General features: G+C 39.8%; 1 protein-coding gene across 1 annotated transcript in view; it reads right to left on the bottom strand.

The window, feature by feature from the left end:
* The window catches only part of ANO2 (anoctamin 2), a 151,927-nt gene that overhangs the window by 21,980 nt on the left and 110,890 nt on the right, over positions 1 to 19,057 (bottom strand). The window contains exons 15-18 of the mRNA XM_071549788.1: positions 14,491 to 14,692; positions 9,982 to 10,093; positions 8,597 to 8,654; positions 7,667 to 7,767 (exon numbers count right to left, since the gene is read on the bottom strand). Coding sequence (XP_071405889.1) covers positions 7,667 to 7,767; positions 8,597 to 8,654; positions 9,982 to 10,093; positions 14,491 to 14,692 — 473 coding nt within the window. The remainder of the gene's footprint in view (positions 1 to 7,666; positions 7,768 to 8,596; positions 8,655 to 9,981; positions 10,094 to 14,490; positions 14,693 to 19,057) is intronic.

The following is a 19,057-nucleotide window of genomic DNA, read 5'->3' as shown; positions in this document are numbered from 1 at the left end:
AAAAACATATGACATTATTTTATAGCTCTTCACATATGTGCCATATGAGTGAGAATCCAGACTAATTCCAGTGATGTTTTGCCAGTAGTGTAAGCAGGACTCTCCCACAAACTCTTCCCTCACTGCTTGTTATAAACCCTTTGAACTGTAGGTGTGTGGCCTGGAGATGGTAATATATGGGGGAAGGGGATTTCCTTTGTACCTCCAGTGAAGCAGAACTGCCTTTCTCAAACCCTGACTACAGTGTCAGGGTAAGGCAAGCTGACAAACACTATGAAGGCTTTGCTGGGGGAGTTTATTGCTTAATTCCTGATTTTACATTCAGCCACACAGGATCACTCTGTCACCACATTGCACAAGGCTCTGTAGCAGCCTGGAAATTACCACAGTGGCTGAGGGATTTCTACACTGACCAGTGTTTACAGGACCCATTCAACTTCATCACCCTGCCAGTTCCAGGGCCACAAACCTTCAAAAATCCACAGGTCATCCCCACCTTATGTTTCAGGTGCAACAAAGATGTAGCTCACAAGTGTGATGGCAACAACCTCAGTATTTTGGCAATGTTGGGGCTAACCAAAGATTTTTGTTACCCAGAACACTCAGATTACAGAGTTTTAATAAAAGAGGAGGGGGAGATTCCAATTGTTTCACAAGAAAGAATAAGACTAAACTGTATAGAGACATTTACCTTCTACATCACACAAACTCAGCCATGTCAAGACACTAAAATTCCCTTTCTTCCCCTGTGCTTTAATGGTAGTCAAGGGAATTTGTCTGTGACAGAGGTGATATACTATTCAGAGGGTAGAAGACTGGGGCAGGATTTAAAACAACCCAAGAATTCCCAGGATGCTCTTCTAACAAATCTCAATTAATTTCCTAATGCAAGGGACTCTCAGAGGACAGTGAACAACAAGTTCAAGCCAGTGCTGATCAGTTCCAATAAAATGATCTGAGCTATAAATGTCCCTCACACTTCTGTGGGCAGATGAGATTGAAGATCAACTTTTTGTTCCAGTACAGCAGCTGAAATAAAATTTGGGTGTGTTTAGATGTGAAGTCTGTGCAGGTGTGATCTAATCCCCTGGTTAGAGCACCATGGAATCGAGTTATGGAGTTTAATGCAAACAAAGCACCCACGAGAATCCAGTAACTAAAGTAATAATTGTTGTTTTTAATGTTTATTTGAGAATGCACGAAATTGAGGGCTCAGTCACTCAGGATAATTTTTAATTTTTCATCTGGCTATCTGCAAGCCAGGCAGAAGGAGCAGCACTTTTAACCATTTGGAGTTCATCTTTGAAGAGAGTCTGTATGCTTCTTTTTATGTCGTTTTTTGCATCAACTGACTGAAAGCAAGCCAAACTGATTATTTCCAATTTTTCAGCAAAAAAGAAAAGTATACCTTTGTGTCTTGTCCAAGCGTATGAAGTTTAAGACCAAACAGAAATGTGTCAGCAAGTTAGGGGAACAAAGATCAGGGATTTCCAGAATGTTATTCTCCAGCTATACAGCAGTAGAGCAACAACAATGAGTTTTGCAGAACCCTACAACTGTACATATGATTGTGATATTAAAGCTGTATGCTTTTTTAAATGCACTTGTGCAAAACCTGTTCTTTAATTACTCAGATAAACATTTTTAATCAAAGTTGACGGACAAAGGCTTATTTCAGCCTCTGATTTCTGCATGCCAGGCAGCCCCCACGGTGTGGAAGAGGCAGGTTGGCCCATTCAGAAGGTTTGTGCTGAAGAGGTACATGCAGTGAAGTTTTATGAGTCCACATGAATCTGGGCAAACAGAGGAAAGGGTAGAGCTGCAGAACAGCCATTGTTTCTGGTCCTTTTGCCAGTGAATATCAAAAAGCAGGGTGCATTCTTAAGGAGACTGCACATCACATAAGAGGATGTAGGATCAGAGGGAAAGAAAGGGAATAGGTTTTTGTCCAGCTATGTCTAGAGTGGTTAAAAATGATGTTGCAGCTTCTCACAAGGTATTGGGGGTAAATTATTGTGTCAGATAAGAGGTGGGAACAGGGTTTACTTATGCTGTTTACAGTTCCCAATATAACCAATAAGTATTGGATTATGCAAGTTAACCAGCATTTGAGGAGGGCATGAAATCACTACACCAATGAATAACCTTTGAGCTGTTGAAAAAATTAAAAAAATTAAAAAAGAGGAAGAGAAGAGAGGAGTTAAACCTCAAGTGATCCTGGCTGGGCTGTAAGCACATGGTGCACTTAGATGAAGCCTCGTTTTAAAAAATCAGACAGATGACTCAACAGTTGCTTGATTTATACAGCAAAAAGGAGCATCAGGATTCAGGGATGTAGAGGAAGGCATGATGGTGACTTCGGAAAGTGAGAAATTTTTGGAGTGAGACACAGTGGAACGTACAGAGGCTGGAGAGGCAGGATAGCTGGAGGGCAGATTGGAATAGGACAGATACAGGGAAATAATTTTGCTGGCACAAGTCTTTGTGTCTTTAGTGGCTGTGCAGTTCTCACAGTGTTTCTCTACCAGAAAGATGGGAACTGTGAATACAGTTAGGAATTTCTCAAGACTCTCAGTTAAAAACGTCCTTGGGTACTGCAAAGGCAGATCACCTGTGACAGTCTCCAAGAATCATAGAATTGATTGGGTTGGAAAAGACCTCCAAGATCATCAAGTCCAACCCTTGGTCCAACTCCAGTCCATTTACCAGATCATGGCACTCAGTGCCACGTCCAATCTCAGTTGAAAAACCTCCAGGGATGGGGAATCCACCCCCTCTCTGGGCAGGCCATTCCAATGCCTGATTACTCTCTCTGGAAAGAATTTTTTTCTTATATCCAACTTAAATTTCTCCTGGCAGAGCTTGAGCCCGTGCCCCCTTGTCCTATTGCTGAGTGCCTGGGAGAAGAGACCAAACCCCACCTGGCTAGAACTTCCCTTCAGGTAGTTCTAGACAGTGCTGAGGTCACCTCTGAGCCTCCTCTTCTCCAGGCTAAACAACCCCAGCTCCCTCAGCCTCTCCCCATAGGTCTTGTGCTCCAGTCCCTTCCCCAGCCTTGTTGCTCTTCTCTGGACCCGCTCCAGCCCCTCAATCTCTTTCCTGAACTGAGAGGCCCAGAATTGAACACAACACTGAAGGTGTGGCCTCACCAACGCAGAACACAGGGGAAAGGTCACTGCCCTGGGCCTGCTGGCCACGCTATTTTTGATCCAGGCCAGGATCCCATTGGCCTTCTTGGCCACCTGGGCACACTGTTGGCTCCTGTTGAGCTTCCTGTCAATTAGTACTCCAAGGTCCCTTTCTGCCTGGCTGCTCTCCAGCCACTCTGTGCCCAGCCTGTAGCGCTGCAGGGGGTTGTTGTGGCCAAAGTGCAGGACCTGGCACGTGGCCTTATTGAACCTCAGCCCATTGGAATCAGCCCATCTCTCAAGTCTATCCAGATCCCTCCCGCCTATCCAGATCCCTCCCGCCTATCCAGATCCCTCCCGCCTTTCAGCAGGTGGAACTGTATTAGAGGAAGGACACCAAGATGATCAGAGGGCGGAACCAGCTCTGCTGGGAGGAAAGGCTGGAAGAGTTGGGATTGTTCAACCTGCAGCAGAGAAGAGTCCAGGTAGACCCAGTTATGGCCTTCCAATACCTGAAGGGAGTCCACAAGGAAGATGGAGAGAGACTATTTCCAGGGGCCTGGAGTGACAGGGCAAAGGGGAATGGCTTCACACTGACAGAGAGCAGGTTTAGATATATGTAAGAAATTCTTCCCTGTGAGAGTGGTGAGGCCCTGGGACAGATTGCCCAGAGAAGCTGTGGCTGCCTCATCACTGGAAGTGTCCAAGGCCAGGTTGGATGGGGCTTTGAGCAACCTGGGCTAGTGGAAGGTGTCCCTGCCCATGGCAGGGGGTTAGGATGAGATGATCCTTAAGGTCCCTTCCAACTCAGGCATTCTATAATTCTGTGAATAATTTCTAGTACAAAGATGCACTGGAGACTTCATATGAAAAGACAGAAAAGCCTCAGAATCCAGCTGCCAAGACTGGAGGATTACTTCTATTAAGCGTTTTTTTAAGGCTGTTCTTCCAGTTGATGCTTTTTGATTCATACCATGAGAGAAAAGGGTATAGAGAGAAAGCTAAACAGGAAAGACCATTAGGTTGAGTAGCTGAAGCACTTGTGCCTGAGAAAAGGAAGAGGAGTGTCTCAGACTCTTGTGTCCTGGCCTTTAATTTCATTTTCTGGTTTTGGGAAAGAGCATTGAAGACCCACATTTTTGTTCAGTCATTTTTCCACAGTTTGATCACATAAGGAAAGACCTTCTCACATTCACAGAGAGGAGATAAAAGAAAGAGGCAGGTGGAGAACAAAATTTAAATCTCTAATTCTGTTGCACAAATTTACAGCATAGCCATGCTGCCTTGACACACTCATACTTCCTGGATTCTATGGGAGTTTCAACTGTTTGGGATTTATTGGTTTCTTATACAGAGCAGAAAAGCAATCAAAAAGATGGAAGAAAGAAAAACAAACAAACCAACCAAACCAACAAAAACAAACAACAAAAAATACTCTAAGAATAATTTTGTAAAGGTGAAAACCAGCATGAAACATTATAGCTATGAAGGGTTTTCTTTAAATGGATTTTATTAACTCTTGGTATTCTCATCCAGCATACTTCAGTGCATTTTGAAGTGATGGAAACTGATGCTGAATAAAGAGACCAAAACCACAGCCTCACTAAATTCAGTAGGAATTTTTCCATCGACTTCAATAGGGCCAGGCTTTCACCCTAAGGGTTTAGCACCAAGGTCAAAGACAGAGTAATAAAATAACCACATGGATTTTTTTTTCAATAAGTTCAGGGAAAAAAACAGAACTGAAGAAAAGGGGGTTTAAAGAAACTCTAGGTTAAGGTTTTCAAGCCCCGCAGCCTTTTAGGGTCAATTCCTGTGGCAACAGTAAAAGAACGATGGTATGTGACACATCTGAGTGAACTGTGGCATATTTACATCTATTAAAGTTGTGAATTCCAGCCCCACAGAATACACATTTCAGTTCAAGAGGTCTTAGGTTTGTGTAATTCAAATGTTGCTGCATTTACAAAGCTGGTTTGATATTCTTGGGTACAGAAATTGAAAAATAAATCACAGAAAGGTTTAGGAGACTGGTGAGTCACATGTATCATAACTGTGCAGAGCTTTCTACAGAAGCATTGAAGGAAAAAGCAAGGATCTGTCTCCCACAACCCCCAAAAATGCAGTGCTAACATCTGAAATTTAACTTCTCATCCAGCACTGACCATGGATAAAGCAGAATGAAGGCACTGAAAGATGCTTCCCAATTCTGGCAGCATTTGGGATTCTAGAGACATAATGGATGACTTGTTTACAAACTCAGTTTATCATCTACTTAGCAGCATTTTTTCTTGAGGGAAAGAGGCAGAAAATGGGACAGCTTTATGATCTTCTGCAAAGCAACTGAAATGCTTTGTGTTTTCCGATGAATGAAATAAAAAGATTTTCTGAACATAATCCTGAAATCTTGAGTTTTCACTAAGGGAAAAACTCTTTTGAAGTGGGTCATCATAAAACTTAACAGACAGGTACTTCCATGCTCCAGATGTGTAGGGGACAACACCAGGTTCTGAAGAGCAAATCACCATCTATGATGATCCCTCCTGCCTCCCCATATGGGTGAGTTTGGTTGCAGCAACTGTTCTCTGCCCTCAGTGAAAATACAGGGAGCCACTGGAAGAATCTGTGTCATTCTCTCTGAAGAGGCACAAGGCAAGGGGGATGGAAAAATACAGCTGCTGGAACTGGAGATAAAAAATGTTTATCTATTTTTCTGCCACACGAGGATTGTTCATCTCAGTGTGCAGACTGTGCAAAAGTAGACACTTCAAAAAAAAAAAGAACAAGGGACAATCTGATGGATCAGTACCCAGAGTCTATCCGTACCTGTGTCTGTGGGGCAAGTGAGATAGAACTGTGTACAATTAAGGATCTAGCCCAAGCCAGTGGAGATGTCCATGCAGAAATAGCAGGGTAAATCTGATTTAATTAAGGGTTCAGTAAAGCACTGTGCTTCTCCTGGTGCCAACAGGTCTGGTGAGAAGGACTGAGCCCTACAGAGAGACACGTGATTTTCATGAGAATGCCGACAAGCCAAGGGAAACCAGATATGGTTATCCCAGCATGACAAGATAGCATTGTGACTGAAATAAGGTATTCATCCAGGGAGGAGAGGATGAAATTATGTTTGTTTCTAAACAGATTTTAAACAGTTTAAAAAATTGAGACCACCACAGTTTGTTGGCAGAAGGATGGGGGAGCAGAAAGGAGGGGAAAATAATGAGATGAAATTGTCACATTCTTGCACTAAAGTGAGGGAAATGAAAAATAATTTTACATGAATTTCTGTTTGGACTGGATCAGCCCGTGCTTTCATGAGTCAAAAATAATAAATACAGTATTTCTAACATCATAAAATCACCATTAAAAAAGTCCAGTAGCAGTAAGGTTTTGGAAGACAAGAAACAAATCACCCCAGGTTTACACTGAGAAAGCTTTAAGCCTTCAACATGTCAGATATTTTGGGAATGATTTACCACCCTTTTCTCAAAATAAAATGTAAACTCAATGAGATGTAGACAGAAAACAGGCCTCCCTATTGAACTTTGACACAAGAATAATGAACCCATCTATAATCCACATGTGATTTGTTTGGGAATTAATTTTTTTCTCTCTATTTAAACTCCTTCCAAGAAAAAAAAAGCTTGCCTGGAAAAGGGAGAAAAAGGGCTTGCTTTAGATATATTTCCTATCTTTTAAGCATCACTTGTCTTGGCTTCTAGTTAACATCTTCAAGGCCTTCCTTATGGATATGGCCCAAAAGCTGCTGACACTGCAGCTGAAAGATTCTGACTGATTTCAGTGGAGCTGAGTCATCTAAGCCAGACTCCTCGTCTACTACAACATTGCACAGGCCACTGCCACCAAGAAGCAAACCTCCCAAGAGGCAGGAGCAGGACATTCCAGTGGATTCTCAGAGCTGGGAGATCCCCCTGACACTGGTGACAGGCAGAGAGGGTTTTCCGGCTGTTTGGAGGGCTATGCACTGAGAATCCTGTGGCAGCCATTGAACTGTGTCTGCATCTCTCCCATCCTCCAGCTCCTGCTTCCCACAGTGACACACTGACATACAGACACTATGGAAATGTGTGGATTTCATCTGTAAACCCATAAAATAGTCTTAGATCAAGTCATAGATTTTAACATCTTTTATGAGCTATTGCTTTTCCCCATGCTAACTCTCCCCCACTTTATACTACTTTGTATTCAATACCACTTTGCTGAAAGCTTCTCTAAAACTTCCCAAGAGATCTATAATACCTTGCCTATTTTCCCAGGTTTCTAAAATTAATTTAAATCAATTATTTAATATATTCAATCACTTTCTTTAAGCCATTCTCTGCAGATAGAGCCAATTATTCAACATAAAATACAGCCAGATCATTTCACCACAACCAAAAATGTGATTTATCATCCCATTCAATTAGAACCCACTGAAGGCAGTGGCAAAAGTCCCATTCAGCTGAGTAAGGATCAAGCCTTTAATGTACTGTGTCATGGGAATAAGGCATGGTAATGGGGAGGGCTGGGATACCTACGGGATTCCAATTTCAAACAGATTGTTTTGAATCAGTTGTTTTCCAAGCATGATGATGCTCAGCTGAATGCAGAGTTCCATCAAACAGCCTCCTGGAGCACACTGTAATTAAACAAAACCACAGAGTGTGAAGGGATTAAGAGAAATAATTTAAAAGCACCCACCTGGGAGAGCTCCCAATGTCTCCATGTGCCAATTGCCCCTGCCATCAATTTGTGTGGGAGCACAGAGCTCATCCATCATTGCAATTCTGTGCTTGACAAGGTATTTCATCTCCACTCATAAAATTCCATTATGGAAAATATGCAGAGTTCTGAAATAACTTACTGTGTCCTGGGGCTACTATATCTCCTTTAAAAATATTTACTATATAATCAATGTAATAAACATAATGCAGTATCACCAATCGTATTCCAACCTGATGTCCCCCAGGAGGGAAGAAAGGGATCAATCTTGCAAAGGCTTATATGTAAGTTTTATTGTAAAACCTTGAGTATATCTATCAGTTTTCAAGGAAATATCAACAGCAATTACAGGGAATTTTGAAGAAAAAAAATTATAGGTTTAGCACAAAATGGCAACGAGTTTTGAGGCCATTAAATTTCCAAACTTCTAGTGATCTACAGGAGGAGAATTCAGATTCAAACTTCCCAAGGGCCTCAATCAAATCATGTAATGCTTGTGCCTTAGTGCACAGTTGTGAAGCATAGAAATGGTGATGCTTCACCTAAGAGGGACCATGGAATAGTCAAAACTGCAGAAAGAAAGAAGATAAAATTGCCTCAGATGGAAAATTTGGATTTCTATTTACGTTGAAGATTTAACCTCTTGTTTTAATGTGTTTTCTATTTTTCCCTTATTGCCTCTACAGTGTGTATATATTTCTTTGTGTTAAGGATGTTTTTGTTGTTTTAATTTCATATGTACTTACCTCTTCCATTCGATATCCTTCGAAAACATACACATAACGACCAGGACGGCCAACAAATCTGAAAGCAATAACAATGTGTGAGATAATATAAAACCAGGAAATATGAAGTAATATAGAATCAAAAAATAAGCTAACTTTAACACCATAATTATTCACTGATATTAGCGTGAATATTTCAGAAGCAGCTTCTTCAATATTTCTTCAATATTTTAAAAGGCTCGGCACCTATTCAACTTCAATTAATTAAAATTTTTTCAAAGCAATAGGCCTTCACAATTTGTTTTCTACTACATCTTGATAAAATAATTTTAATGAAACAAAAATAATAATATCTCTCTCTCTTGATTAGAGATCAGAAATAGGACTGACTCACATTGTCTTGCATCTGAGTAATGCCCTGAATTGAATTATTTACACCTCTATATACAATCAAGAATTTTCTGACCATACAGGGAGAAACAGAGAGATTTGATTTTACTTTAACCATGGAACACAAAAACATGGTCAAAAAAGAAGGAATTTAATGATATTTTTCATTGGCATCTTACACTCTTTACTGGCAAACTACTGGCAAAATGTATCATTAGTCCTCAAATCAAAGATGCTGAGTAGGATTAGCAAAGGTTGTAGATTAACAAATTTTACAACCCCCAAAGGGAACGGAAAAATGGTACAAAACAGAATCCAGAGGATGTTTAAAATGGGGGGTTTGCCAAAGTTTTAGGGAACAATCATTTTAAGCTTCCCATTCAAAAGCATGTGGATGACCTGGTCCTAAAAGACAGTGGTCCTGAACCCATAGGAAGTCACACTTATTTAGCAGACAGCTGAATCAGCTTTTTGGTCAATCAGCTCATTTGCCAAAACTCAACTTCCAGTTGACTGTAACTATTTCCTAATTTAACTTGACACGGGACAATAGTGCAAAAGGATGAGAAAGGAATATACAAAAAATAGTTCCATAATTTTAAATGAAATAGGAAAACCTTCCTTTGCTAAATGATGACTGAAGGAAAATTTGCAAAAATGTGGAAAGTGAAGGCCTGTAAGCACTACCAGTCACTTATAAAAGCAACACCCTTTTTTGAACTGAAAGGGATTATTTTCTGAGGCGGGGATTATGCTTATTTTGGAAAGAAAACTAAACCAGTTGCAGTTCAGAACAAGGCTCAGGATAGTACTCAACATCATGCCCTGCCATTCAAATGAAAGCTTTAAACAAAGCTTTTTATGGTGGGTTTTTTTCAGAGCTGGTGAAGGTGTCCAGTCTCAGGCCATAGTTAGGTAGTCCTTTGTGCCCATTTATAAAATATAGACATATATTAAAAAAAAAATAAAAATATATATATATATAAATATCAATATGTAAAGGATATTTATCCTACCTTCCTTTGAAAAAAGCAACATAAAAAATTGGTGCATAAGAATTCACAAACTTCAGTAGGAATGCCTTCAAAATCAGTCTCTCCTCAAAGGTTTTCTCTGTTTTTGGTATTTCTGGGGGAGGAAAAAAAAATCAAACCAGAAAATTGAATTAGTAAGGATGTAGAAATTCTTGAATCCCCAAATACACACAAAACCCTCACAAACCAAACTGCAAACTTTGAGCTCACACTGATTTTAATTTTGCCCTTCTAATTTGTACCAAAGCACATTAGGTCTGTCCCTGAGTCCTGGTTTCCAGAGAATCTTCTCAAACTTCCAGGTGCAAACTGAAGTCTCTTTGATGGAAACATTAATAATGACAACATAATGAACTTGTTTCTCTGACAGGCCTCTGACAGCTTATCCCAAGCTGATCTTGGTTGTCTGTCTGCTTGACTTTTCCAACCTCTTTCATTCCCTTACTGGGAGACCTGGGCAGACTCCATGACTTACCTCTGCTTCAGATCATGTGAAATCTTAGCACAGAACTCCTCTGTCATTTTCTCTGGTATCTATTATTAATATATATATATATATATATATATATATATATATATATATATATATATATATATATTTAAATACAAGTATTAAATACATATATTTTCTTATAATATATAAATAGTAATAGATAGAAATAATTATTATATATTTACATGGTTCTCCTCCTAGTTATCTGGAGTTTGAGGGGGAAAAAATTGGATCTTGATATTCAATTGCACAAAGTAAAATCAGTATAAATTACTTTGGGGCATATATTAATATACACAAATGTATCAGTTGCACAACTGAAACAACAAAACATTAATATTCTTAATTCATGAATGATGAAAGCAAAGTACACAGACTTTCAACAAGAAAAAAAACCACTTTAAAAACCTTAACACAAGCCTTCCTTTCTGTAATGACTTTGTTAATGTGCTTAATACTAAACACAAAACTAAGTTCCTTTTTGAATAAGACATTAATTGAATTGTTAAATGCCATGCAAACTAAATGCATATTTTTGCTAATGCATCTCCATTTACTGTATATATTCTGTATTTCTAGATTTCTTCAGATAATTTGCATAAACATGGCTTAGACATTTTCAGTATTCATTATCGTGTTCCCAGATTTATTTCCAATTTCCACAGAAATTTTTTAGCAACAGAACGTAGAAAAAAAAAGGCTTTTCAAATTGACAGCAGAATCCTCTTTTAAATATTCTGTAGAGGTTAAACTGTTGTATTGCCATGCTCATCCTGAGCTGTAACTATTGTGAGAGCAGATAATTTTATAATTAACTTTATTATCCTTGGCTGAATTTCTGTGGCACAACGGAAGTGGGGAATAATAAGGAGATCCAGAGCTCTGGCTTTAAGGATTTCATTAAAAATACTGCTGTACTTGCACAGTTTTGATTTGGGTGGTTTGTTTGTTTTGTTGGTTGTTTTTTTTTTCTTAAAAAAGCAGCATGACGGCTTTTTGAGCACTAAAGGAGTCACAAACTTAATGAGTCCACACTGCCTGGCTTTATTTGTGATACCTTCAAATGTATTTTCATAAAAGAGCAGCGCACAATTTGATGAGCCCTAAGACATCATTCGCCTCTATGTATAGAAAAGCTTAATTAAACTTCAAAGGATTTGAACAATTTGTAGATGATCCTATATGCTGAATAGATCCACAGGACAACAGCTCAGGGCAGCAGGAACATTGAAAAACAGCAGTGCAGCTTTTAATTTGAGGGAGAAAAATCCCAACCTTTGCCTCACAGAGAAGCCCCACAGGGATGAGCTCAGCCTCTGGATGAACATTTGCATACCTTATATGGTCCCAGAGGCTCACTCAGCACTTCTCTCCATCCCTACACTCAGACATTCTATACCATAGCCATGAAGGCATGTGTAGAATTTGTCCTCCAGCCAATTGAGTCTGCTTTGCAAGAAACTCATTCAGCCAGAAAGGGTGCATTAGGAACAGAGAAAAATTCCCCTACCTCCCTCAAAAAAGATATACTTAATAAATTATGGTGGGCTATGCACATTACACCCAAATTGGGCAGCTGAAACCTTCCCGGTGGAGACTGAGCTGAGGTAACTGTGGAATGAGTCTTAGTTCACTGAAGGAGTTTCTGTCTTTGTTAGAGACAAACACAGGTAGTTTTGATTTTATCCCCATTTGACTGGTTCTTTCTGGGCCTCAGTGAATTCTTCCCCATGAAGGTGGGGAGGCCCTGGCACAGGTTGCCCAGAGAAGCTGTGGCTGCCCCATCCCTGGAAGTGTCCAAGGTCAGGTTGGATGGGGCTTTGAGCAAGCTGGGCTAGTGGAAGGTGTCCCTGCCCATGGCAGGGGGTTGGAACGAGATGATCCATAAAATTCCTTTCAACTCAAACCATTCTATGATTCTAAGTTACAAGTGAGCACATGAACTCTAAGTCTAGTCTGACACCACCCGATTGCTGAAGATGATCTACTGAACTTGGGAATGCCAGGACACAATCTGCACTTTGTTTGGTCTGATCTGTGATAAGGGGGCATCAATGTTGGGCCTGCAAGAGGTGCACAGAATGCCAGTCCATCCTGTAAGAGTTCTCTGTATTGATTATAACAGAACTACTACATGCCCCTCCTGCCCCAGCAGGCCACTGACTGAGCAGGTATTGAGGCAGATCTATGACTTGGATCCTATGATGAATGCAACTGCTGTCAGTGATATTATTTTTGTGCTTACAGATGTAATTTTTAGTTGAATAAAGACTCAAATGTACTTGGAGTTGGAATAGCAACCTGTGCTGTCAAGAGCTGTTCCTCCAGCCCAAAAAGTGTGTTCCTCATCTTGTCAATTAACTGCAGCGTGAAAAGAAAATGGAGTGTGTTTTTCTCTGCTCAGCAAAATGAAAGTTCACAAGTTAAGGAGCATTTATCAGCATGCATGAATAGTATTTTTTAACATTTTGATTACATTTGGCATCTGAGCCTAACACTACAGAAAGCAGCTTAAATGAACTTTTTAACTTTTGTAATTTGTAGCACTAGAAATTATTCTGACTGGATCCTTCTTAAACAAAACATTTGATGGTTGATTAGGAATGCTGCCTAAATAAAGATAACCATGTATGGTGGCATTTTGTTAAAATTAATTACTTGGTCTTCACCTCTTTCAAATACTTTACAAATATAATCCAAACTAATAGGCTGTCCTTACTGGTGAAAACACAAGACCACATTTCAAAGATTCAGGATTGGACTTCTATTATGACAACTACAAAACTTTGGTTTATGATGTTCTTCAAAAAGTAGGACTAAAAGAGATTGTTTTTTCCATTTGTGACTTTAAAAGTGTCCTGAGAAAGTGGGAATAAGAAACAGAAGCCTTAGGAGTTCTTAAAGATTTTAATCTGGAGTCAGCTGGTTCCAGCCAGCTTCACATCACTGCAGGTTTTGCTGGGAGAGAATCTACAATTTGAAATTACAATCAGACACCAATTGTCATAACGTTTCTAATTAGAGGCCAAAGTGTAAATGCCCAAAACTGTCAGGTAGAGCACTCGCTATAGATAAAGGCATTAGAGGTTGCTGATGATTTTCAGTGCTTGGAATAAATGACTTTATATTCCTAGACTTTGAAGCATCTAGAATTAGAGGTGATGCATAAAAGTGTGGGGAAAAAGTATCTAATGACAGCTATAAGAATCTCATGTTAAACCCCTATCAACAAACCTCTTCGGTCTAATTTATGTAACAAAACAAAATCCCAGCCTAAACCCCTACTAGTAAATGTCTTTGGCTTAATGCATATAACAAAACCAAACTCTAGCCTAAACGTCTATAGTAGTCAAATGAATGACTTGCCTTTAAAAGACTTAAATACACTGCCAGACTTGTAACAAAATGATGGCATTTAAAAAAAAATTAAAAGTCCAACCTCTAACAGAAATAGATACAATTATAAAAAATTCCAGCCCAGACATGCCCCTAAGATGGGGGGAAAAATCATTTGAGTGGTAAGGAAATGGTTAAAAATATCATAGAAAAATCATGATCAGCATTTGCCAGTTTAGGTTTGCCAGAGCCATTACCGTCTTTGAAACAACCCAATGATTTTCAGTAAACTCAGCTCCCAGCCCTAAAGAGGAACATTGAGAACACATACAAGGGCAAAAAGGCTTAACCAGGTCTAGATAAGCAGATCTTGGTGCAGAGCCAAGTAATAGGAATACCAGCTGAGATCCTGGAATCAGCTCTGCTCCCTTAACACTGCACTATGGCCAAGCTCATTATCCCTACCAGGGATACACTCCATGCTGCAGTTTTGACCCCTCATTCACAGCATCTCAACAGCCCCTGAGCATCCCCTCCGACCCCACAGTCCTGAAAGTTTTCACTGGCGCTCTCCAGGAGGAAATATTCTTGCTAGAACCTCCTTGCATCCCCTCACGTCAATACTTAGAATGCACTAATGAGGAGTGTGGGGGGAGTTGTACCAATTTCTGTCAGCCATTTGGCAACAGCTCCATAAATCTCATCAAGGATGAGGATCACCACGAGGTTAATGATGACAGCAGTGGCAGTCACGGTCACTCGAACGTTCGACCTGGTTGTCTCGTTGGAGCTGAATGACAGAGCTGCTGCTGTGGTAATTCGGTACACAATCACACCAAACACTGCTGAAAACGTCAGCATTACCTGCAAAGAGATGCACACATGGGTTAGTTCAAGTTTTCTGCTGACATTTAAAACAGAAGTTTTGACTGGTATGTTGAGTTTGTTCCATGAACTGCCATTGCCTGGTTATTTCTTAGAGACATGATATCACGCAGTTAATCAAATTAAAATGTGAGAAGTCAAAACTCACTATAACAAACAGGGACGTAAATGAGAAAAGGGGTGCAGAACTCCAAACTGGCACAACAATTCAACTGGCACAAAATTATCAGAGAGGGCTGGAGCACATCTTCAATGAGGAAAGGCTGAGAGATTTGGGGTTGTTGGGGAAGTGAAGGTTCCAGCGATACCCTAGAGAACCTTTAAGCACCTGAAGGGAAAGGAGGTTTATAAAAAAGAAGGGGAGTGACATTTTACATGGGCAGGTAGTGATAGAATAAGGAGAAGTTGTTCTAAACAAGCAAAAAGGAGAGATTTATATAAGATATTAGGAAAAAAATCCTCCCTGGGGGGATGCTGAGGCCCTGGCACAGGTTCCCCAGAGAAGCTATGGCTGCCCCATCCCTGCAAGTGTCCAAGGCCAGGTTGGATGGAGCTCTGAGTGACCTGATCTTGTGAGTGGCATCCCTGCCCACCACAGGGGGATTGGAAGTAGACGGTCTTTAAGGTCCCTTACAACTCAAGCCTTTCTATGATTCTGTGGCACTGATTCTATTCCTGAAGTTGGGCATGCCCATTCTGATTAAAGCTGCACACATCATTCTCGTGGTTAAACTTGGGTTGTTTGGCTTCAAATGCAGTCACTGAACAAAGTCTTTTCCTCTGCCAATACCTTCAGATCTCTTGGACTGAAGGGATTCCTTGTGTGCAATCAGGAAAATGGGCTTTACAGCCTGAAACAGCTCCACCTCTGCACAGCAGAGTTGGCAACTTCTTATAAATTAATAAAAAAAGAATTTCCCCCATTATTATTCTTTTAGGGCTGACCTAAGAAGGGTTAGTAGGGCTTCACTTTACCTTTGTGTCCCAGAAATCACTTGGTATCTTTGGCATCCTTTTTGGGCTAGCTTTGACCCGTGGGATGAGGAAAGTCAGCCCTGCTACTTAAGGTCAAGTTCCCACAAGAAGAATTTCAAATTCACAGGGCTATGGTAACGTGTGTTTTAAAAAATAAATAAATCTGTAACTCCACACAATGAAAAAAAATCAATAAAATAGCAATAAAAATTAGCAAATTTTCATAGTCTTAGCAGAAAAACGGGGAGAGGGTAAATTTTTCTCTTTCATTTTTGCCTTTGGCAAGAATTCCGGTGTACATTCATTATTTTAGGTAAAACATCTTGAGATCCTCAGATGAAAGAGACTATCTAAATGTGAAAGATTAGACTATTGCAATTATTTCAATGGGCTTAGGGGCCCAGATTCACAATATGGGTTTAAGGAAATTTAACAGCTCATTTTAATGATCCAGCAGTAGTTCATTGAATTCCTGTATGCAGAGGAAGGTTGCTGCATTAAAAAAAAAAAAAAAGAAACAAAAAACTACTGCAAAAGAACCAGAACAAGATTCGGAGTATTATTAAACTTTGAAGGTGAAAACTGGGCACAGTTTGCATTAATGAAGAACTAGTAAACATACAAAAAATAATTATTTGAAGAAACTCCTGGAGATATCAGATGAAATTTAAAAATATGTTCTGTCATAAAATAGTAAAGAAATATTAGATCTAGTAAAGCATCTAATTTTTACTTTTTAAAGACCTGTTTCATTAATTTTAAATGAAATGTTGGTGAGTGATGAGTTTTTGCTTCATGCTAATATTTTTCATTCAAATAATGGTCTAAAAAATATCCAAGCCTAAAGCAATTTAAATGAAAACTTTTAAAATGGCATAAAATATTATTTCCTTTAGTTTTGTAGTTTTTGTTGTGTTGAGAAAACATTTCTAATTTTTATATCTATTTTTCTCTTTTTTCACTTGACTTACCAACCAAACATGCAGCAAGAAATCTGATTCATGCCAAACTACCTACTCAACTCTTGCTTTGACAGAAGTGGTGCAGGAACACAAGCACCATGACTTTTTTCTTGACCATTGGAATCACTACAGTAAAGAGTAAAATCCTCAATAAAGAGAGAAAACAAAACAGTCCCACCTGGCATTAATCTAATTCACCTTCCACCTTTACAATCACCTTAAGCTCCTTAGTTTCTCTAAGTCTTACCCACAGGTTCCTTCCTCCTAATCACCTTCCTAACACTCTTTTCCTGTTTCTTTTCCCTGTGGATTTCTTTGAAATTTTTTACTGTGATAGTGGACAAGGAAAACCAGCAGAGTAAACTTGAAGGCAGCATTCAGGAAATGATGAGCTCTCTGGGCCTCCACAGACAACTTTCTCCATCACAAGTTTCCACTTGTACCTCAACAGTACCTCAACAGTACAGGAAGGTGTATAAAGGACAGTCATCACTGAACAGAGAAAGAGGAAATTTCAGATCATGGAAGTTGAACAGCAAGCCCTGAAATCTGGCAAGAGGATTGAAGGGATCCACAGCAATGAGAAAGGTTACTGGAAGATGAGATACTATCAGAGGAATGCACTATTGTGGCCTCTTCAATTCATGCAGTGCCTTGCAAGGTATAGAAAGTTACCAAAAAAAAAGTGTTTTATTCTTAAAAAACAAAAATATTTGCTTTGCAAAAGCACCAGAGCTTCAGAAACTGTCAGCTGCCCAGATGTTTTTAAACATCTGCTTAGACCCAGATGGAAAAACACTCCTTTAGGAGTCTTCATTGTCTGTGCATCCAACAGCAAGAGAAAATTGAGGAGGGCTTGTAGGACTGCATAGTGACTGAAAGCGCAGTCCTCACTCCCCAGACAGTCACTGAGAGGCAATGAATGGTTCCTGTACCTTCACAGCATTTCTCTCATTGCTGAAAATACCTCTTTTTGCCCAAATTCCAGTGCAGGCACTCACCGTTTGTTCAAGTGCTCGCTTTGGGGTTTGTTGTCATTGCCAACTTTGCATCTGGCCAGCTCTCCCCACTGCAATGGCACACAGTTTTTTCCCTGAATATCTAAACTGGTCTGTCAAGAACTGAACTGCTTAGAAACAGATGTGAAAATTGGCTGCAGAAAAGGTCACCTACTGAGCCTGGTATGAATGAAGACAAACAGGAAAGCAAACTGGATGTGAGAAGGAAGCTATAAAACCCCGTGGGCTACACTGCTACCTTCATCCAAGCAGGATAACAATTTAATGTCCAAATAGTTCTTTGGCTCCCCAGTAGGGCTATTCTAAAGTCAAGTATCACATCATGTGAGTTAGAATAGGCCAATAGGGTCCAAAAGGCAGAACAGGCTGAACTCTTGTGCCATGACACAAATTGGTTTTCTTCCTTCCTCTGACAGAGCCAAACGTGCTGAACAAAAGGAAGGCTCCAGTGACAGCATTGCTCCATGCCATCCTTCTCCCTTCCAACAGCTACCAACACTTTAATCACATACTCAGAAATCTTGGCCACAAAATGTGCCCTCTAAATATAGTTTCCAAAGTGTGACGTATGTTATTACTAACCACACTCAAACAAAGCTTGGGGATGCCCAGCTGAGCCCAGATCTCCTGCTACCACTGATCTTATAAGGTAAAAATAAGATTTGTGAACTTCTGTCCTAAAGTCCCTGCAAAAGACATTGTTTAAGTCAAGGCTGGATCTGCTGCCCCCTCTGCAGTCCACTGAGGCTTTGTGTACAACAAAAGAGCTGTGACCAGATTTTAAAGCATCCATGATGTAAAACACAACTGATTGGCCACAAAAAACAAACCCAGTGTTTTTCTCAACCCGCACTTTTAATGAAATAAACAGGGTGTCTGGCTTAACACAGATAGGGGAAACTCCAGAAAGAAAGAAAAAAAAAGAAAAATAGAGTTCTTGAAAGAAGATTTACAAAAGTGAAATACACAAAAGAAATACAGAAAATATAGACAAAAGAAAGGAGGAAAGATTTTACAGTTAGAATCAATTGTCAGCTTCAAGAATCATCGGGGAAAGTATGGGGTGTAAAGGTGGGAGACAGAACACAACAGCATCATTCTATAACAATGTAGACATCTTCATGGAAAAAGCCTGTGGATTTGGGACACCAGACACTTTGAGCCTGAATCAGGAAGCATTAAAAATTCAGCAATCACTTCTGCAACACTAGAAATTACAACGTGTGTGTAAGTGTTTGTGTCTGAGTCTTCTCTGTATGCTGCATATATGTTAATTCACAATTTCACCACCTATTACCTGTTTAGTGCTTACAGGTAAAAAAAACACTCTGTGTGAATAATGGAGGCAGACAAGACCAATTTAGTTCCCTCAGAACAATCTTATTGCA

The sequence above is a fragment of the Pithys albifrons genome, chromosome 3 (genome assembly GCF_047495875.1).
Source record: "Pithys albifrons albifrons isolate INPA30051 chromosome 3, PitAlb_v1, whole genome shotgun sequence".
NCBI lineage: Eukaryota > Metazoa > Chordata > Aves > Passeriformes > Thamnophilidae > Pithys > Pithys albifrons.
Note: the sequence above shows the minus strand (reverse complement) of the source record. Positions and strands in the feature narration are given on the sequence as shown.